Raw genomic sequence first — 21,637 nt, 5'->3', positions numbered from 1 at the left:
TTCCCAACCCCGACAGATGTCCCCATGCCTTAGAACCCCTAGCCCCTGCAGACGCCCTAAACCCTAACTCACTCCTCCCCTTGACCCCCCATCCCCTCCCACCCTCTCAGACTCTTCCACCAGAGCCCCCAGACCCCTGCAGACAACCCCAAGGAGCAGACTAGCCTAGCAGGTGCTTCAGCTTCTCTTTATTGATGGACAGTTGTGCTCTCCCACCCCAAGGCCCATCGGAGTGCTGGGTGAGGGGGGGGGCTCTGGGGCGGTGGGGGGGACATGACTAACACAGGAGACAACGCTGTAGGGGAGCACGGGAAGCTCTTGCACGGAGCCAACACCCTCCTCCTGCCCCCCATGCCCAAAATAACGAGAGAGGGGGCTGGAGTCACCTGGGACTGGGCCTGGGGAGGTGTGAGGCCCCATGGGAGGGGGTGAGTAGCAGCTTGCCTCGAGCGAGGAGGGGTCTGGCGGAACCGCTGATCCCACGTCGCCTCTCTCCTTCCCCAACCCCCCAAAGCAGGGCCAGGAAAGGGACATTTTACACCCTGAGGACAGTCACCAGGAACCTCCTATGCCGACTCCAACACACATCAAGGCAGGACTTCACTACGGGGGAGAGGTTTTTTAAAAAACTAAACACTTCAAGTATATTTCTTTTAGTGATTTAAGGTCTCTTGCCCCTGCTGCTGCTGCACTGGGTGGTGTTTAGCAACCTACATCCACTCTAGGGACAAGGAGAACAGCGCAAGCGATGGCTGGTCTAATGCAAGGGGAGATGGGGAGGGAAGGTGGGAAGGGAGGTGGGCAGGGGAAGGGAAGGCTGAGTCTGGTGCTCAGGGAACGGGCACCACACGCATGGTGTTGGTGTAGCCGGAGCCAGGGCGCCAGCCCGTCAGCACGATGACCAGGTCGCCGCTCTTGAAGAACCCACGGGCTTTGCCTGGGAGAGAAGAGGGAAGGGTCAGAACCCAGGTCCCACCCAGCCCCCCTCACCTGCTTGTCACCAGCTCCCTGAGCCACCAAGGCTGCCTGCCCCATGGCAGTCATGGCTCCTAGAGGGTAAAAGACATCCCCCCCACTTCCTGCTGCCCACCCATCTGCTTTTGCAAGCAGAGAGCTTGGAATTCCACAACGTAGGATCTGGAAAAGCTGGAGAACAGTCACCCCGCTCCAGGTTTCCCTTGTCTCTGAGAGCAGTGAGTGTCACAGTTCCATCACTCACCACCTTAAAACCAACCCAATCTTCTACAGGAAGCCATTCTAAGGCAGCTGTGGCAAACCCACTGCCCTGTTTCCCAATCAGATGCGGTGCAGCTCATGCAACCACCACAGGTTTCCCAATGGGATCTGGTTACTACACAGGCAGCCAGTTCCTCTCCCTGTCACCAGTGCCCACGTTCACCCCCAAAGCCCCACACGGGGGCTCAGGGCCCCCCCTCACTCACCGACGTTCATTCCCAGGGTGACGCGCAGATCCACGTCCTCAGCCCAGGCGTCCTGGGCGGGGTCCTTGCAGAGCACGGGGAAGATGCCACGGTACAGGTGGGCCTGGCGAGCTGTCTGCTCGTTGCGGGTGATGGCAATGATGGGGGCGCGCGGGCGGTACCGCGACACCAGGTGTGCCGACCTGCGGGGAGAACACACCCGGTGGAGCCCCAAGTGCCATCAGAGGGGACTGAGAGGACACTGTGTATGGCCAGCAGGAGCACAAGCGACCCACCAGGGCTCCCCAGAACGCCTGCAGGGACATGAGGGATGGCCACCCTGGTGACCATCTCCACGAGGAGATGCCAGCTAAGAGCCACTCACCCACCAGCCTGACACAGCTGTATTCCCAGTTAGGCAACTGGGCAGACACCACCTTGCCTTTCAGTTCAGCAAGTGCCACTGGGGTGTTTTGGTCCCCAAACAAGCCTTTCCTTGTCTCTGTTGCTATGTTAAGCTGGCGAGGCGCCATTTATTCCAGCCTCTCCAAGCAGGCCTTGGCATCTCAACCGGGGTCCCTGCAAGTTCCCTCTGTTTTCAGGAGCACCCGGTTTCTGGGATGGAAAGAGCCGGTTCCAGCAGCGCTCCCCAAAGCGTGCCAAGGAGGAAGCCATCTGCCTCCCAGCCACCTGCTGAAGCAGCAAACAGGCCGGTTGCTCCACACACAGCTCTGCTCCTGCACCCAACGGGAAGCAAATGCAATGGAGCCCCAAATTTATACTGGGAAGTTGGGCACAGAGGCTTTAAAATGCCTTAAAATAGCAGCAGCACACTCTGGGTGAGACTACAGCTTCCCTTTCCCCGGGCACATCTACAAACAGACAGATTCAAACTGTAAGGCCACGCCATCTACAGTTCCATCTTTCCAAGGGCCATGCCAGCATCTCCACTTGCTTTTGCAGCCTTGTTTAGTGGAGCCAAGCTCAGCCACACAGTTTGCTGCTCAAAGCAGGCATCAGCAGATGCTCCAAACACCCAACCACACGTGCCAGCTCTCAGACAATCCTTCCCACACTGTCCAAGCCGCCTCCCAGGAGCTCCAGGAGATCCATGTACTCCAAGGGTTAATTGAATCCACAGCTAAAAATATTCAAAGATGAAAGTTTGAAACCTCTTTAAAAAGGTCAAGTGTAAGGCTATAACCCTGGCAAAGATACATTAGAAGCATGAGGATAACCAGAACTCGGCACTTGTTGTTCCCTCACCTCTTGCACAAAGTGGCTGCTCCAAATAATTTTAAGCCATAAATTTAGGTGAAGCATTTTTACTGATGGTCCATGTCTTCAGGTAGGTTGTGCCCAGCACACACAGCCATACCTTTGCTGCTGCTCTACTGCTTTGGTGCGAATCCAGGGCAAGAAATCCTGATTTTCCTCCAGAAAGCAGCCTGAGACTTATGGTCAGACATGCATTGGGAGGGGTCAGCCTGATTCCTCTAGATGGAAGAGCTGATCCATGAGGCTCCAGCTGCCTTCCCACAACTGGAATAATGGGCTGCTGCTGGGCAGCTGTCACCATTGCTGGACAGAAATCCTAAACTACATCACTCCAGCATATCTCTCACCTGCAGCCACTGAGCTCACCTGGGTGCCTGCAAGACAGTTGCCTGTGCAGAGATTATTCGCAGACAGGTACAAGGAAGCCTGGAAATTTCCAAAGCTTTCCCTTTCCCTAACAACCCTAGGCTACATAGTCCCTCTTCGCCTCTTGGGCTCAGGCAAGCAGGGCTGATGCCTGCAAAGTTCAGCAAGGGACCAATAATGTAGATCCTATGAAAGGCCAAGGCTTTGATTAAAAAAAAAAAAAAAAAAGAAAAAAAGAAAAAAAAAAAGATTCTGCATTCACTGAACTTCTGCCTCACTGTTACATCGATGGTTTCTTGCCAAGAAGTTTGAATTGGAGCTGCAACACTTGGCTCTTCCAGCCGGCGCCACTGGCAGAGTTGCCACTCACGGCAGCGAGGGGAAGCCGGGCTCGGAGCTGGTGCCACGCTGGCAGACACAGGCTGAGGAACTTGGAGCACACAGATTGAGTCCATCAACGAGAGACCAGCACTGCACGCAGGCCTGGGCTCCCAGTCACTGCCAGAACTAGGCTCCATCGCTCTCTCAAGATCATGTTTTTGGGATCCTCCTTCCCCCACCCTATCATGTAGTTGGCTTGATCTGGGGGAACCTGTCCCCTCCTACCTTCCAGACTTGGTGAGAACAATAATGGCCCCGCTGCAGCACTTGAAGGACGCTTCCACAGCGCCAACAGCAGCGGCCTCGGTGGGGTCGCAGTTGAGGGGGGTCAGGCGGCGCAGTTCCTCAAACAACTGCCTGTGAAAGATGGCGGCTTCGGCCTCCCGGGCAATCTATAAGAGCAACACGCATTCGGGATGACAACACTCACAGCACCACTCGGGCAGCACAGGGAGGGTGAGGTGCTCTGTCCCAAGGTGGCACAGCAACAACACTGTCACCACGCGGTGAGCCCAGACTGAGCTCAACACGCCAGGGTGACGCCTTAACGCTCAGCCACCCCAACAGTACAACCCTGGAGAGGAACCATTTGATTTCCCAGGCATTTTTTTTCTGAAATGGTGGCACCTCGCCCTGCTGTGCCCACACTCAGGTGACACTCATGCCAACTGCCAGACACTCTCGCTCTGCTCCTGCCTGCTGGGGTCCCTCCCTGGCACAAGTCAGCTCAGCCCACAGCGGTTATGCAAGGCCAGCACGGGCTGAATTCCTGTAGTGTTAGAACACAGTGTGGTTTTGCCATGGCAAGGGCTGGCTCCGAGCCCCTCTCCGAGCCCTACCTGCCGGACTCGGTCAGGACTAGCAGGGCTGCAGCTAAGCACTTAAAAGAGGCCTCCACCGCGCCCGCTGCCATGGCATCGGCAGGGTCCCTGTTGTTAACATTGAGCCGTAAAATCTCCTCGAAGAGCTGACGATGAAACATTGCGGCCTCGGCCTCCCGAGCGATCTGCAGCCCCCAGGGGAGGGAAGGAGGAGAACAGGAAAGAAGAGAAGGAAAGATATACCAGAGGAACATGAGATCACGTTAATTTGCTCAATGATCACAGTAATGCATGCAAGAGGGTATTAAGACCAAGCTGTGAAACTTTTTGGGTCTCAGGTTGAGATTTTGCTGGATGCAATGCAGACATTATAATGTCCAGCACGCCACGGGACTGGCAGACCCTGGTCACCAGGCAGGCATTCCAAAGGTGGCTTCTTACTGTATTTTGGAGTCCTGTCAGACAGGCAAACAAACTGCTTTTCAAGGAACAGAGCAGGCCAGCTCAGAGTCAGACCGTGCTTTGTTACAGCTGCTTATGACTCCCTTGAGAGACTCTTGTGCCACCTACCAGCCAGCCCACAGTCCTGCCTGCAATTCCTCAAGAGGGAATCTCTGCGGCTTCCTTTGATACTCTCCCAACACCAAAGAGTGCTGCTGTAACAGTCTTCATGGAGCTAACGTGCAAACAATGCACTTTCAACATGAGCCCTCAAGGTGGGACACTGGTCCTCTCAGCTTTGATAGATTTAGTTTAATTTGAGAGCAAATAAAGATTTAGTTTAAGCTGAGAATCAATAATGGTTTAGTTTAACTTGAGAGCCAATAAAGTTTCACCTCCAAGTGGGATATCAATTGCCCATTTGATAATAAGGAAATAAACAGGAACAAGTCTTCCTTATAGGGTTGTCGCAATGTGGATGTTGAGGTGTTAGTACAGTGCCAGATGTGACAGATGAGAAGGACATCAACTAAGGACTTTCTGTTCCTGCTGAGCATTGGCAACAGGTTCAGTACCTGCTCATCCCAGCATCCTGGGAATCACTCACGTTAAAGACAACTCCCATCTCAGGAGGCTGCATTAGCCCTGACAACCCGATAAAGAAGGCTTGCAGAGACTAGAAAAGCATGCAAAGGTTGATCATGTTCGGTGACAACTTCATCCAGTTATTTCAGAAAGGGAGCAGCCACTACAACAAAGCAAAAGTTCCTGTTTAATTAGAGATCAATGTGTCATTATAGTGAAAGCCTTGGAGTTATAAAGTCAAGAATTTTCCTACTCTTGTGTTAATGATTTATTTTATGTGATGCTGGGAATTATCCCTTCCACAGTTATCAGTTTAAGCCAAAGCAGTTAAGTATCTTATGTCTAAAAATAACAGGACACATGGGGCAGGCCAGAACAGCAGGCTGGTGCCAACTTGTCCTCAAGCGGTTTGTTACTGCTGGCTTTAGATAATATTGGAGTATTTGCCTCAAAACATTCACTCCAAATGCAGGAGCTAGGGAGCCACATAGTTTGTCTTGAGCCCTGGTACAAAGGCAGCAGCTCTGTGTAGCACACAGGGCAAACCCAAGTTTAGCAGGAAGCCTGCATTCCCCAGGTGTCATGGAACACAGGAATACACGTGTCTGCTTTGGCATGGCTGCAGAGGGACAACAACCCTTAACTCCACCCCAAAGCTGGATCTGCTCAGGCAGGAATGGCTATAGAGGGTTGGTGCATGGGTGGAAATACCAGGGAAGGTGGGAGAAAGGTAAATGGGGTGGCTGTTTAAACCTTAGTCCCTCAAACAGCATGGCCAGGGTGGTGTTTGAAGACCAGTGTGGATCATGGGCTTGAATGGGAAGGAAGCCCACTCCCATTAGCAGGAATCAGCCTGCCCAGTATTTGTGAGCTTACCACTTAGGTGGAAGCACCCATCCGCTCTGGCCATGCTGCAGGTCTCCAGACCGTGGTTACTCAGGGCACTATTGCTGGGCTCGACTAATACCAAGGCAAACAGCTCAGAGGAAAGATCCTGGCTGTTCTGGGACATGCTCCTACCATCAGAGCTGGCACCTTGCTGCCTGCAACATCTTACATTCAACAAAGGCAATCTGCATTTCAGTTCCTGCACTGAGGGTTAGTTAAAGCCCTCAGTGTTTCCCCCCGTGGGCCTGGCGGAACAACCAGCACTATCCCCAGGTCTGCAGGAGGAAGGAATCAGGTGCAACAGGTCCTGAACTCAGCCTACAAATACAATGAAACCTGCCCAGTTTGAGGATTTAATGCCAGGATGGAAAACCAGGTCTAAGGTTTGCTGCAGCAAGTTCCCAGCTCTTGGTAGGAACTCAACCCTCATGATTTAGGGGGTGGAAAATGAGGGAGAAGCTTTTAGATGCACCGTTAGCATTCAGCCTGGAAAGGAGCAGTCACTGCCCAGTCATCATCAAGTCATATTTTGCATTTGCCTTGTGCAAAAAACACCACTCCATATTGAGATAAAGATATTTAGGTAACACACTGCAAACCAACACTGAATGAGTTGATTAATCTGTAAAACCTGAACTGCAAATAAAACTGGTGAGAGTTAGAACTGGTGAGAGTTAATCACTGCTGTGATTCACAGCACTGCTAACTGGGGAGTAGCAACACTTGTAGGTACTTGACATCAGGCTTTTATCAGCTGAAACTTGAAGCAGAGCAGAGGTTTCTGGCAGTTCAGGCATGTAAAAATATGGTGCTGTCAGTACTCATGCAATAAACCCCCCCAACACCGAGCACACACCAGGTGCTGAATGCAGCAGTGCTGTAAACCAGCCTCAGGGGCCTTCCCCACCCCCTCCCACACTGCAGTCAGCCAAAATCTTTCATTATCTACAGATAAACTGCTTAAGCAGCTCCTTGACCTTGCAGAAGTTTAAGGTATTTAATATACCACTGCAATAGGACAATGGACGAAACTTCCATCAACATAATGGCAAAAACCCCTTTACCCTGCCCAAAGCAAAAAGAAAAAGGAAGTTTCATTTCTCAGAGCAGCTCTGCCTGACAGCAGTTTGGAGCACACAAACCGAGGTGTCAGGCCCTCACCCCGTATTTGGTCAATAAAAACCCACCCACAGCAGAGTGTGAGCAAAGAAATGCCAGTTTTGCATGGCAGGGCAGCACTCACCGCGTGCTGCATGCGCACAGCCTCCAGAGGGTAGTCACCCTTGGCTGTCTCCCCGGACAGCATGATGCAGTCGGCGCCGTCCAGCACCGCGTTGGCCACGTCGCTGCCCTCGGCGCGCGTCGGCCGCGGCTTCTTGATCATGCTCTCCAACATCTGCAAGAGAGCAATCCAGAGGGGTTGAGATGCTGCCAAAGGAGGCAGCTGCTTTTTTGTTAGTGCTCTTGACAGGTTGGGTAGAAAGTGGGATGCAGCCTAAGAACGCTGGGAGAAGAGTTCTCCGTGAGCTCCATGCAGGAGAATTCCCTGTGGGTGTGGAACAGAGAAGCACCTGGTCCCTAAGCCAGCTTCAAATTTAAGCATCTATTAGCAAGGAAAACAACTCATTTCATTCTATACCCACTATACATTTATTCCTTTTCCAAGGAAATTTAACCCACGCAACATCCCAGACACAACACTCCAACTTTTTAATTAAAAATTTTCCAGCATAAGGCTCAGTCCGAGGAACCCAGAGCACTAAATTTAGGGCAGAGGGTGGCATCACACTTAATTTTTTGAAAGCTCAGATTCAGTCATACATTCCCAAATCTGGGGTTTTTGCATCTAGAAATCCGAAAGAGCAAGGTCTGACCCAATAAAGTCACCTTCACTCAGCACAGCATTTCCAATGTGGTAGATAATATGTACAGGGTATTAAGTCAAAACAGCCAACTCCACGAGCTTCCTAAGCATCCACTCCCAGGAGAGCGGAAAACAAGACAGCTTTCCACGAGGTTAGCTCTTCTTAACCCTTCTCCACATACCAAAGCCTGTCCAGCTCTCCTGGCTTCCTCAGCTTTCCCCAGCTGGATCTCACCAACTGGGCAAATGCCACTCATATCCTGTGGGGTACTGCCTGAGGCAGCACTCCAGCTACATTTCAGTAGCAATACAGGCAAAAGAAGGAGCATATGCCACTGTAAAGCCAGAGCTTCGTCTGATGACTACTGTCTAGAGACAGTGTTTGCTTCCACAGCCTGTGTGCACAGCCAGCACAGCAGGAAACCAGCTCTCCCAGTGCCCAAGGACTGTTTGCATGTGATCCCTACTGCTCCCAGAATAAGGAGATGGATCCTTCACTTAGTTCCTTCTGAGGCTGCAGTGTGGGTGCATCATCTAAGACACCTGGAAGCCTGGGTACAGATGTGCTTCCACAAGATGCCAAGGCAAACTGCGCCGTTTTCCCCAGAATCTGTTTAGTCAGCCTAAGAGGCTCATTATCTCATGATCTTTTGAGGTGTAAAACCTTCAGCAGGCACCCAAGAAGTCCCGTAACCTTACTGGCGAGGATTCCAAACACAGAAGTGCATGAACTCAAACCCATGAACTCCTTCCGCTATGAGCAGAACCTCTTTGCACTTGGTATCTCACTGTCTAACCAATGCCACCAAGCCATGGCAGCTCCCAACATTCCCCCGGGTCAGATTCCAGCTGTGAGGAGCCAACGGTGTATTTCCAGTACCTGAGTGGCACAGATGATGGGTTTGCCAGCCCTGTTGCAGCGCCCAATCATCATCTTCTGGGCGAGGAAGACTTTTTCAGCTGGGATCTCGATTCCCAGGTCACCACGGGCCACCATAATGCCATCGCTGGCCTCCATGATCTCATCAAACCTGACAGTGAGACAAGAGCTGTGTTATCCCATTTGTTCTACAAAGCACCTTCCCATCTGCTCTGTTCTCCTCTTCTGGAAGGGAGCATCGATCTGGAGTGCAATACACTGTCAGCACACTGACTTTTCACGGACTGTTAGTGTTCCTGCAATGCCAAGGAAGGAGGAAGAAAGCCAAGACCAAGGCACAGCACATGTTCGGTGCTACACAAAGCTGTCTAAACCTATAGAAAGGGAGTGTGAGTTGATTTAAATCAGTCTGACAAACCTGAAGCACCCCCTGCCCAAAGCTCACCTGCGCACACCCTCGTGGTTCTCGATCTTGCTGATGATCTTGATGTTCTTTCCCTTCTCCCCCAGCACCTTCCTGACAGCGTGGACATCGGAGGCTTTGCGGATGAAGGAGGCAAACACCATGTCCACGTTCTGCTCCACACCGAATTTGAGGTCCTGAATGTCCTTCTCAGAGACCGCGGGCAGGTCGACGGCAGCACCGGGCAGGTTCACACCCTTCTTGCTGCCGAGCATCCCACCGTTCTCGACCTCAGTCATGACATAGTCCTTGCCTGAAACACGTGTTCCCACAGTCAGTGTTTGCCAGGAAGCTCCCACTACCGGCTCCCACCTCCCGTGCCTGGGAACAGCAGTTCCAACAGCAACACACAAGATAAAAAGCACATCATGTCCCTTCAGAGTATTTGTGTACCACACAAGCTCCCAGCCGGCCCTTGGGAACACAACGCATTGGTTTAAAACAACTTCTAGGTGTTCTTGGAGAAAATGCAAATTTTTCTGTGCAGGAGGTTGTCTTCCCCCAAAAAGGCTCCCAGGTTGCACTTCTGCACTCAGGAGCCCTGTTACACCAAACTGAGCAGCCCAAAAGTCTCCCCTCAGTGTCCATACACGCTCAGGGATCAGAGGCTCCAGCACTTTAGGCAGCACTATAAAGGGAATATCAACTACCCTTGCCTCTAAATTCCCACGTAAAGCAGGTTCTGTCTCTAACCACAAAACTCAGGGCTTGTGCTGCAAAACTAGTTAAATCCTGCATTAAGAACATGAACTAGTTTGGCTGAACAGGTTTTGATCATGAGCTGTGGTATGGCCCTATGGCATGTCCCCCTTTGAAGAGGGGATTTAGAAGGCAGCCCAGGAAAACCCAGCTAAAGTTAGTTTTTGTAAAATTCCTACACTTAAAGTAGAGAAAGTCTGGTTTAAAGTCTCACTACAGCATCAAGAACTATGTCCTCCTTTCTGTAATACACAACTGCAAGGTGAAAAGCAGTTACTGGAGGGAAACCACAAACACATTCCAAGGAAAAACCAAGCAGGCATATCTGGAATGGCTGTTACTCACCTTTTTCCTTAACCAGCAAGGAAATCAGACCATCATCCACGTAGATTTTGCTGCCAATGTCTACAACCTTGGTGAGATTCTTGTAGTCAACCCACAGTGTGTTCTCGTCGCAGTTCTCCATGAAGGCATTGTCCAGAGTCACTTTGAGCTGTGCGCCCTTCTTCAGCTCCACCTCTGCTGTGCCACTCTGGGTGTCAAAATGTGTGTCAGCAAAACCAGGAAAAACCAGCACACAACCACCTCCCAGCCTGCAGCAATTTATCCAAACTTTGGCTAGGTGTTGTTTTACCTCATTTTCTAGGATATTTTTTGTTTGGAAAAGGCCACAAGCTTAGTATGATAACTAGCCTCAAGAGGTGAAAAAAGTGGGATAAAAACCCAGCAACTTACTCCCTTAATGAGTCCAGTTCGGATTTCAGGTCCCTTGGTGTCCAGTGCAATAGCCACAGGTCTGTAGGTGATGGGATCAGAGGCAAAACTCTCTGTGGCTTCTCGCACGTTCTTGATTGTGCCCTCATGATACTGGAAAAGAAAGAGATGGGAATATTCAGTCCATTTCTACTCCACTGCTTACGCAAAAGACCCTGAGACACTGCCCAAGCTGAGAGCTTTGCTTTCACATGATGCTCAGTTTCAGTTCTACCTTCAAAATTTAATCCAGACTAATCTTCCAGAAAACCAGAGTGTAAAGGATAAGGCCTTCCTGTCATGAAGGTGGAGTCTGGAAATTATCTGGCTGTGCCCTCAGTTCTAATTCCAGCAGGACAACTCAAGAAGAAGCCCAGGGGCCCAGCTGAAATGATTTTCTATCACTAGACATGCTCACGAGTAGAAAGTGGTTAACGACACAGGCCTTTAGGAGCAGCATTGCCAAAAGTTTTGCTGAACACCTGCCCACTCAACACAGCAGAACATCAGCAGATGGATAGCTAAGCCATTATCACACATGGCTGTGCTCCTCCTCCCCTTCAGAGCACAGAAGGGAAGATGCCATTCCCCATTCCCTTCATTACCAACTCCCACACACACTTCCAGCCTGACCCACAATCAGTCCCACAGGTAGACAAGCCTTTCAATACCTCCCCAAGTGATAAAGGCTTTGCAAAGAGGATGTCATCCATGTAAATATTTACATTTCAGCAGCCAAAGCAATCACAGCAGGAGTTCAATGCTGCAGCACCACACAACTGGCTTCCAAACCTCCACATGTAAGAGAGCATTTTGCTAATGCTGCCAGTTTCGAGACAGTTTTGTGGGAAAAATCCCATCCTAATCCCTCAAATGCGCTTTGAATGGCCAGCAGATCAGTTTACTTTACTTGTTCAAACAACATTAAGAGATAACCTGAACTACCTACAACTAGGAAGAGTTGTGTAACACTTGACAGACTTTTGTTGATAAGAAATACCCTTTCCCCTCTCTGTGCCCACAGTGACAGAGTTCAGTGTGACTCACCTGGAACACCTGGCTCCCTTTGACCTGGCTCACCTGGAACACTTGGCTGCCTCGTGCCACTCACCCCCTCAACACGAGCCCTGCACACCAACCTGAGTATCTCAGGGGCAATAATCCAGTGCCAGGAAGGTAAGGCTGGGAAAAGCCATACTAAAGTTCACGTGTTAAAAGTGTGTGTGCCCTTGGCCAGAGATACCCAACAGCTGATAACTCCTTAGGAGAGGAAAATGATTCAGTTTATTGACTGAGTGCGTAAGCTGGGACTGAGATGGTCCCAACCCTTCCAGGCACTGCAGCCTGGGATACAGCAAAGAAAACATGCCTGAATGCTCTCATTAAACTTATCTGATCCCAGTCATCTGGGATTTTTCCATTTTAGTTTGATATCAAAGACTGACTGAGTCCAACTTCCTGAAGAGCTACATATGCAGAACGGGAATGCAGGCAGAGCTGGGAGTAAAAGCCATTTTTATTCTATGTAAAAGGATGGCAGGCAGGTGCCAAAACACCTCTGCCAAAGTTGAATCCCCAGTAAATACTTTGGGGTGGACACTAGAACTGAACACTTGTGACAGACCAAAACTCTGTGGGGCTTCACTGGAAACTGCAGTGTTTGAGGAACCAGGAGAGGACACAAACTTAGGACTGGCTACGGCTGATGGTCCCACTCCACAAGAGATGACAGCTGGACCAGAGTCTGCAGTAACCCAATCTCATCTGTGTGAAATGTGCAATTCGACCTCACCCAAAGCCACACTCCCTGTCCTTAACCTCAGCCAACAAGTTCACAGACTGCAGCAGCCACTCTGCTGGGCAGTAACGGTGGGAAAATTCCCAGTTTCAGCCTGGTCACCAACTCCCTGATCTGTCACTCAGCTCAAGAGCCACCCGGCTGCAGGATCTGACTACCAAGAGGTAGAGTTGCTCCTCATTTTCTTCAGGATTTCCCAACTGTAGGCCCTGCACTGACGCTATCCCACAGTCTTTAGTCAAGGTCTGACAGTTGCCCCCAGTTAAGTCAATTCTGACAGTGCCCTGTGCCCTTTAAAGGCCAGTGAGGGTGAGAGGACAAGCTGTTACACACCACGAGGCTCACGGGTCAGTAAGTAAAGCCACCTACAGCTGCTACTGGCTACTGGGTGACATTTTGAAAGCTGGAAAGGAGCCAGAGTTAAAAAAAAAACCTCAGCAGAAAAGCAACCTGGAATGGGATCCTCAACTCTTCCAGTATCACTGAGGATCTCAGCTATTTATAGCAGTAAGGGTTTGTCTATCATGGAGTGTTGATTTCTTTTGACCTTACTGTTCTAAGACCACCAGGCCACGTCCCACGACCCTCCCGAGGACCAGGAACACAAATGGAGCAGCTGGTGAGCCAGAAAACTCGGGAGTCCACTCTTCCCACTGGGCCCAGTAATTACACCAAATCACTAACCGATCCCTTTGGAGACTGAGTTATTCATTGATGACCTGCTTGCGAAACCCCCAGCAATGAAAGAAGAAGTGAGATGAACTGATAGCGTGACCTCCTGCTGAGGTGCAGAACAGCAGCAGCAACACAGAGGCAGGTGTTTTCGGCTTCTGCTGCTTTGTGCAGTGAACAGCAGCATGTGAGGAAGAACTGAAGTATTTCATGGCACACAGTGCCAAATCCCAGTTACTTGGCTCCCTGGTGCGGTGAAGGGTGTGGAACCAACCTGAATTGCTTTCAAAATGGCTCAGAAAACACACTCAAATGTTATCAGCAATTACGCAGGCTCGGTTTGTACAGTGTGCTTTCCCCAAAAGCAGAGCTATTTCGCCTTCCCACACCAAGGCTGGTCTGGATGAAGCTGGATTTCCCTCTTCCATAAGGGACAGAGGCAGCAGACACAAAGGGTATATGAGGCTGTATGAGCTCAGGCCCCACCCTTACCTCATGGGTGCCGTGAGAGAAGTTGAGGCGGGCAACATTCATTCCAGATTTAATCATTTCCTTCAGCTTCTCCACAGAGCGGGAGGCTGGGCCTAGGAGGAAGAAACAGTTTGAACATTAACTTTGTAAAAATAATGAGGTAACCTACACACACCAAGCTGTTTCATGTGGAAGAGAAAAGGTAACTGGATACAGGCTTGCTCAGCGCTGCAGCAGCAAAGGTTGTTTTAACTTGCCCACAGAACCCAAGCAATTCCCACTTCCCTGGGTACTGGAATCACTCCCAGCAGTACCATGGGTTAGGCAAACATGGGAAAGTCGTGTTCCTTCACCACACAAGCTCAGCCCTGGCAAGGGATGAAAGCTGGATCCCTCTCACAATTTCCCTAACAGGTTTCACCCAGGTGTGGGTTCTTGCTGCGATTCTCCCCTATCCAGGAATCACCTACCAATGGTACAGATGATGCCGGTGTTCCTGGCGATGGTGGGCTCTGAGTCAATGTCCAGGCGGCACATGTGCTCCAGGAAGGTGTCAGCCATGGCAGCGTGGAGCTGCTGGGTCTGGATGAAAGCAGTCCCTGCATCGTGGTGCTTCGACATGGTCGCTCGATTCCTGTGTCTGAAAGAAAAGAAAGCGGTGCCAGGTTTGGGAATCACCCTGACCTGCCCAGCAAGCAGAGACACCAACACACCCACGTGATGAATATGGAGGTAACGAGAAAGCTGCTACTGGGTCAGACTATCTTTATGTTCCAACTCAAGAGTCTTAACAGGCAAGACACATTTCTATTTCCACGTCATTCCCCACATGGACCACCCAAAGCTCACCTGCCTTCTATGCAGATGTTCCCTTCATAGCTTCTCTTCATTGCCAGTCTTCCCTTGGAGCTACACAACGCAACAAAATTCAAGCACTTGAGTGCGCAGGCAGAGGCTCTGCCTCCTCCCTCCCAGCTCTCCAGTCATTCCTCTACAAGCCTCGACTGCGCTTCCCATCCCAGCCGGGACCGGGGCAGCTCGGTGCTGGCGTGACTGCGGCATGCCCGGACACGGGCAATCCTCTGCCCAGAGCACCTAATCGTGGCAAAGCCCGCCTAAGCCTAAACCCCAGCCTCTAAGCCTGGACAAGCAAGCAGACTTGAGTTGATTAAACACAACACCTTGGCAGAGAACACGTAAAACACTGAAGATTTCTTTAATGTATTTAAGGTCCCTCTTTGACTGAAGATGCTGTGGGGGTTTCCCCTGCCCCCTGCACTCCTCCTCACCCAGGGCAGCTGAAAACCAACATAAAGTTTAAAACTGGTTATTTTTCCAGAATTTGGTTTAAAAAAACCTCTCTGAACTCAGGTTGCTTGGATCCTCTGGACTAGAGCATCTCTACAACAGCAGGAACAGCTCATAATCCCTAGAGGAAGCTGAGCTAAAGCTTAACTGTCCACTGGGATGGGAGGACACTCATTTCCCAGCAGTGTTGGTGCCCCCAGGCATTTTTAATTGCAGTAATTTTGTTCTCAGGTAGAAGTGGCAACTAAAAGCTCTTTGTTTCTTGGAACTGCCCAGGCAAGAATCCAAAAGCCTTGGTAAGGGAGGGATGCAAGGTGGTGGCTACTGGCATGGACAGATCACTCATTTTGGCTTCAAAAATTGGTCTGACTTCAAACTCCATGCCCTGGGCATGCAGGGATATTCAGAGCAGGCATGAGCTGCCTTCACGTCTAAGATGTGCTTGTAGAAATGTGGGTTATGGCTCAGCTAAAAAGGCTGGCAGAGAGCAGGGACCGAGCAGGATTTTTGTTCTGCCCACCCCAGGCAGACAAAGCCCCCCAGTAACCCATGGAGCAATGTGAGGGGCACACACCAGCTCAGCAGGCTCAGCTCTGGCAGAGGCACTAGTGAGCCCAAAAGCTCTGTCAGAGCTGAGCAGAAGGACAGCCGTGCCCTCCCAGCCTGCCCTGAGCCGGCTGGTGCCGCAGCGGCTCCTCCCCTGCTCCGCAGCCCTTCCTCACGTACGTGCAGCTCCTCGCGCAGCCAGCCCTGACTCACCATCACCGCTGCCATGCGGCACAGGGCGCCTAGGCCACACAAAACCATAATTTGACCTGGCAAAGCCTCTTTTCCCTCAGCCCTGCCAGAAGATGCTGATTCACTGGAGTCACTACACGAAGGTCTGCCCACATGAAAAGCCCAACGAAGTCTCATTATTATAGGAAAACCCTCTGGTCAGCCCTGAAACACTGTTGTTTCAGCACTCTAACACTTGCTGCTGCATCCTGCGACACCTGCAGAGCAGTGCCAGCTTCTCTAGATGCCAAAACCAACAAGCCTTTGCTGGGAAATCACCTCCACGCACAGGCGAGCAGGTCTGCACTGCTGCTGGGAACACAAGGAATAGGGAACAACCTGACACAGAAATTGCACCCACAGCATGACTTGGAAGTTCATAACAAGAGCCAAGTGAATTCTCCCTGCCTCGTGGAAATCCCCCACCCACTCAAATCACTTGCAAATACAACTTTAAACCCCCTAAAGTCTTTATAAAGAGAAAGGAAAAGTTCACTTCCCAGTCAGAATCTCCTTCACAACTTTCCAGTAGTTCAGTGAGCTCAGAAAAAGTAACTGGAGACATGACCTTATCCAGGGGCGAGAGCAGAAATGCAGGAGCCAAAACGTGTCCAAAACACCCATCTGCCCCAGTGCTGGGCCACCACCACTAAAATTCACTTCTTAGTGCTCCCTCCGGCCTCCCATCACCACACATTTACAAGGCAGCGATTGAATTCTACTGGAATGACCAGTCTTATATTTATAACAGGAATGTCTGGCATTTCCCACCACTCTGCTTTTTTTAAAATCAAACAGAGGAGCAAGGACTTCAAGGACACCTGAAAACACAGAGCTCTCAGTCTGGGCTGAGCAAGGAAGGGGGGTAAGCAATACCCTACAAAGCCTGAATGCTTGCAACACTGAATAAACCTGAATTCCTTCCCCGAGGAATAATGATTAAATCTCCAAGTTTATTACATGGGCTGCCTGTGCTACAGACAGGACGTCCCAATGATGTCTGGTATCTCCCCAGCTCCTGAATATTCCAGAATGAGCCGCTTGAGGTCAGGACTGGTTTTGCAGTAGCCAGGTGACTAATTCCAGCCAGCTCATCCCACTGGTCAGCCAAGAAAGCCTAAAATCACAGCACTTCCAGATGTGCCCTTGGGGATGGAGAAAGGAGAGGGAGTAGCAACCCCCACCCTGGCAATCCCCACCCAGGGCCAAGTCTTTGCTGTTATCGGTGACAGAGGGAAGTGGAAACTCCAGCAGGGACTGTCCCCAGGCCACACCGGTAGAGCTGTGTCACTGCCTGGAGGAATTGCAGTGGGAAGAGGGGGGGGGGGGTGACAATTCTGGATTTACAGCTCACCCTCACTTACACAACGTCTCTGATACTGCAGAACGATGCTGCTCATGCCCAGCGTCCACCAGCCAGAGGCAGAAATGGTTTGAGTTAGTGCTTAGGCCAGGGTTATGAAACCAGGCAGGCCTTCAGATTCCCAAAAAAAGACTACGAAAACATCAGCCTTGCTCATTCCAGAGGCAAAAGGCATTTAACAACAGAGAAATGCAGCTGCCTGGCATCCCCTCTTCCAGGGAGGAAGGGCAGCATGAGGCGGCATCGCGCCGTTACGTAAGTACAAAATGGCAACCCCAAAATACCCCCTCTTTTCCGTAAGCCTGGATGGGACCCAGGAGCCACCACCTGCTCCTGGCTGGCTAAAGCTTTCCCGGGCAGCGAGCTGGGGATCCAGGGGAGGAGAGCCCCTCAAAAGGGACGACTCCCCGGCTTTTTGGCAATGGAAAAGGGAAGTCGGGCCCAGGGAGACAGCAGCACTTTCCCTGTGTGCTGCTGGCTCAGCAGAGCTGCCCTCCCTGCAAGACAAACGCACAGAGGAGGCTTAACTAAAAGAGAGGAGGCGACAAGCATCGGATGTTGGTGACGAGAAAGACTTATCTCGAGGGTATTTGTAGGACACACCTACAGGCTTAACCTTGCAGAGGACAAGGAGCCTTTCAGCCCGGCAAAAAGCACCTGGCTGCCTTCAGGCAAGCTGTAAAAACCTGCTTTACATGATAAAAGGAAGCTTTGGATCTTTTTTTTTTTAACATTTAAACAGGTGGAAGTGTAGCTCCCTGTGCTGCATCCCCACTCCAGGATGGAGGTCGCTGCACGTGGCAGCGCCCCGGTACTGCATCCCCATTCCCTACGTGCCATCCAACACCACCACGCTGCGGCTCCATCTTCCCCTGGGAAAACAACGGGAGATAAAGGACCAGCACGTGCTCCGGCTGGCCTGGGAAACGTCTTGTTCCCACCAAATTCAATTATCAGCTTGGCGGGTGCAAAGGGAATTAAGGCCGGTGGCGAATCACGTGGGCTAACAGCAAGAAACGAAGGTTTTAATAATATTTACAGCTTCTACTGGATAAAGGAGCAGGTAATCAAAAGCAACGCAGGCTGCTGCAGACTCCCCAGTGTGTTTATCTACCGAAAGCGAAGTTTCTCAGAAGGGTTTCACAGGCAGAAGTCCCCGGTTCAAGCACGTGGCTCCCAGCGGCGCTTCCTGCCTCGGCACAAAAACCTCCTGCTTAATCCAGTGATGGGCTGGAAACCCGCCGGCATCAGCCCGGCTCATTAGGCCATCAAACTCCTCTAAATTAGCCTAAATTCTGCTTTATGAACGGGATATCGGGCATGAAATTATGCGCTTTGGAGTGATTTTTTTTTTTTAATTAAGCACTCCTGGTTGCACAACAAGTCCCAGGAGGCGTCTGAGTAACCAAAAAACCTCTTTGTCATCCTACCTTTGAGCCAAGGCAAGACATGATGAGAAGCAGCAAGAAAGTTACCACATTAGCATCACAAAAACCTCTGTAAAACACTGATTTTTTGTTAACCTGGGCCTCGGCGATACTAAGTTCCCTTATCAGGACAAAGCAGGTTTTTAGAGATTGCATTCTACTTTCATTAGTCTGAGGAGACAGTCGGGAGGTTGCCATTGTCCGCCGACAAAAGCCCTATTCATGCCCTGGTAGCACTGCACAGAGGGTTTAAACACGTTTCAGAGGTTTTCACAGTTCAAGAGACTGTCCAAATCAACTGAACGCGTTTAAGCAGGCACAATTACGGCGGAAGATTAATTCTCTTCGCGGGGGGGTGGGATGGGAAGAGGCTGCAGCATCACTGGCGGGTGCAGCGAACCGGTCGCTGATTTAAAGCCAAAGCCGCTCGAGGGAACCGCCGGCTCTTACGTGAGTGCGGGCACGGGGGGGCCGGGCGGGCTCCGGCTGCCTCTGACTCAGCCTCCGGCGGCTCCTCGAGCACAGCCCGGCCGCCGGGACCTGGCCGGGAGCTGCCACCCGGCCCCGCGCTCCGTGTAACCGCACGGCCGCGGGGCCGCCCCCCGTGCGCGGCCCCGAGCCCGCAGACCGAACCTCCCGTGCCTCCCTGTGCCCGGAGCGGGCGCTGCCCGGTGTGAGGTCGCGGAAGGGTGCTCGAAGCGGGGTTTCCCAAATGCGGGAGGTTTCGGTGCGGGATCGTGGGGGGATGCTCGGAGCGGGCGTTCCCCGGTGCGGGATCGTGGGGGGATGCTCGGAGCGGGCGTTTCCCGGTGCGGGATCGTGGGGGGATGCTCGGAGCGGGCGTTTCCCGGTGCGGGATCGTGGGGGGATGCTCGGGAGGGTCGCGCGGCCAGGGTTGCCGCCGGCCACGTGCTCGGCACCGCGCGCCCCCCGCGCGCCCCTGCGGCCCCCAACCGTCCCGTGGGGCGCGCGCCCCCTCCCCTCAGCCGCCGCCGGAGGGAGCCCCTCTGCTGGCGGCGGTTAACGGGGATAACGGCGGTACCACCGCGGTCGGCCCCGCTGCCCCTCAGGCCGCCGTTACCTGCCGCCGCTCAGCCGCGCCCCGCACTGGTCCTGCCTCTCCGAGCGCCGCCGCCGCTCTGCGCGCCGCCCCCGCGCCCCGCCAAGGTGATCCGAGCCGGCCGCAGCACCGCCCCCCGCGGATCCCTCCGCCGCCCGCCCCGCCGGGGGACACAAGGGTGGGGCGCCGGGACTTCTTTCACCGGCGGACGCACAAGGCGCGGGGGGAGGCGCTGAGTAACGGCACGCGCCCGACCGGCCAATGAGGAGGCGGCACAGCCTCCGCGCGCGCGGACGGAGAGTGACCGTGCCTTAAAGGGGCCGCTGCTCTTAAAGGGGCAGCACCCCCAACTCACACCGACCCCAACTCACACCGACCCCCCAACTCAACCACCCCCCCAGTTCACATCATCCCCACAATTTACATCCCTTCCAACTCACACCGCCCCCTCAAGTCGCACCATCCCCTTAACTCACATCCCCCAATTCACACCACTCCCCAACTCACAGCGCCCCCCAATGCCCACACCCCCAACTCACACATTCCCCAAGTCACACTGCGCCCCCCACTTACACCGTGCCCCCAACTCAGGCTGTTCGACTGCAACTCACACCATCCCCTCCATTCACATTGTCCCCCAAACTCACACCATCCTTCCCAGCTCACAGCACCCCTTAACTAAAGTCCCCAACTCACATCGTTTCCCCAACTCACACCATCCCCTCAGCTCACACCGTCGCTACATTCACACGGCCCCCCCACTCACACCCTCTCCAAGTCACACCCCCCCAGCCGCTTGTGGGTCCTCAGGGGTCCCTCTCTTTCTGCGGCTGGGCATTTTGGGGTGCTGTTGGAGGGTCCTGAGACCCTCCAATGGGTGCACTGGGAACGCAGTGTGGATGCTCTGTAGTGGGGCCATGCAGACACCATGCTGGGGACACGGGGGACACCATGCCAACTTGGTTGGGACCCTACAGGATGCCCTGTGCCAGATCCATGAGGGCCGTGGGCTGGGTATACTGGGAACCCCATGATGGAGATGGGACATTATCCAAGGACTGTGGGGACCTTGTATTAATGAGCCATCACAGCTGCTCCACTGGGATCATGGTGACACTGGGGACACACTACTGACACAAGGACCTGCAACACGGACTCTGGGCTGGGCTGTGGGGGCACTGTGACAGCTGTAGGGGACCTAAAATGGCCACTTTGTACTGGGACCCTGAGAGGATCCTGTACTGGGAATGCGGGGGACCGTGTACGGGGGACACTGGGAGCTCTGTCCTGGAGTGTGGGGACACCATGACAGACATCTGGAGACCTAAAATTGTCACCCTATTCTGGTACCATGTAGGGATCCTGTACTGGGGATGCTGGGGACCCGGTCGTGGGGACACTGGGCACCCTGTGCTGGGCTGTGGACACACTGTGACAGCCATGGAGTGGACTCAAAATGGTCACGCCGTGCTGGTCTCACGAGGACCCCCTACCGGGGATACTGGGGACGGTGCACTGGGGACCCTGGAGACCCCGTGCTGGCCCGCGGGGACACTGTGGGGGACCCCAACATGGCCACCCCACGGGGGACCTTGTGCTGGGGACCGCGGTGATGCCGAACTGGGACCAGGGGGGCCTGTCCTGGACACACTGGGGTCGCTGGACCCTCCGCCCGGAGTGTCCCGCTGTGGCCGCTCCCTGGGCCCCGCCGGGGGGACCGGGGGTCCCGGCGGTGACGTCACGGGCGCGTTGCCCGGTGACGCGGGGTGACGTCAGGCCGGCCGCCCCCCGGCAGCAATGGCGGCGGCGCCCGCGCCGGCCGGGCCGCGCTGACATGGTGAGGGCCGGGGGGATGCGGGACACGGGGCACGGGGCACGGTCACAGCCCGGCGCGGCCCGCGGGGCGAGCGCGCCCGGCGCG

General features: G+C 53.0%; 2 protein-coding genes across 11 annotated transcripts in view; one reads left to right on the top strand and one right to left on the bottom strand.

The window, feature by feature from the left end:
• Positions 1 to 170: 170 nt before the first annotated feature.
• Positions 171 to 19,868, bottom strand: PKM (pyruvate kinase M1/2). 4 transcript variants are annotated; one of them, XM_027889291.1, is made up of 11 exons: positions 19,738 to 19,868; positions 14,252 to 14,421; positions 13,803 to 13,894; positions 10,823 to 10,954; positions 10,433 to 10,619; positions 9,371 to 9,641; positions 8,926 to 9,076; positions 7,425 to 7,577; positions 4,286 to 4,452; positions 1,443 to 1,624; positions 171 to 937 (listed from the first exon to the last, which is right to left on the bottom strand). In XM_027889291.1, the coding sequence occupies exons 2-11, from the start codon at positions 14,400 to 14,402 to the stop codon at positions 831 to 833; spliced, it is 1,593 nt and encodes a 530-aa protein (XP_027745092.1). In that variant the 5' UTR covers positions 14,403 to 14,421; positions 19,738 to 19,868; the 3' UTR covers positions 171 to 830. The 4 variants fall into 4 exon arrangements, with proteins under 4 accessions (XP_027745092.1, XP_027745098.1, XP_027745075.1 ...); XM_027889297.1 differs by having other exon boundaries at positions 14,252 to 14,424; positions 19,728 to 19,843; XM_027889274.1 differs by lacking the exon at positions 19,738 to 19,868 and adding an exon at positions 14,631 to 14,689.
• A 1,331-nt stretch (positions 19,869 to 21,199) lies between these two features.
• The window catches only part of PARP6 (poly(ADP-ribose) polymerase family member 6), an 8,324-nt gene continuing 7,886 nt past the window's right edge, over positions 21,200 to 21,637 (top strand). For 4 of the 7 annotated variants that reach the window (XR_003571816.1, XR_003571815.1, XM_027889244.1 and 1 more), the window contains exon 1: positions 21,201 to 21,553. Coding sequence is in view for 5 of the 7 variants with exons in the window: in XM_027889244.1 (XP_027745045.1) it covers positions 21,329 to 21,553 (225 nt within the window). In the remaining 2 variants the exon portion in view is untranslated. Of the gene's footprint in view, positions 21,554 to 21,637 lie in introns of all 7 variants that reach the window. The other 3 variants (XM_027889228.1, XM_027889220.1, XM_027889252.1) reach the window with 2 other exon arrangements.

Source organism: Empidonax traillii, unplaced genomic scaffold (assembly GCF_003031625.1).
Source record: "Empidonax traillii isolate 1590-97213 ecotype Southwest subspecies unplaced genomic scaffold, ASM303162v1 scaffold12:size2584012, whole genome shotgun sequence".
In the NCBI taxonomy this organism is placed as follows: domain Eukaryota; kingdom Metazoa; phylum Chordata; class Aves; order Passeriformes; family Tyrannidae; genus Empidonax; species Empidonax traillii.
Note: the sequence above shows the minus strand (reverse complement) of the source record. Positions and strands in the feature narration are given on the sequence as shown.

Excerpts from the sequence above, each read along its gene's own strand:
- PKM (XM_027889274.1), bottom strand. The coding sequence starts at position 14,671 with ATGAAGAGAAGCTATGAAGGGAACATCTGCATAGAAGGCAG. Across the intron at positions 13,895-14,251 it reads CGGCATCATCTGTACCATTG|GCCCAGCCTCCCGCTCTGTG; the intron begins GTAGGTGATTCC and ends TCTTCCTCCTAG. Across the intron at positions 9,077-9,370 it reads AACCACGAGGGTGTGCGCAG|GTTTGATGAGATCATGGAGG; the intron begins GTGAGCTTTGGG and ends TCTCACTGTCAG.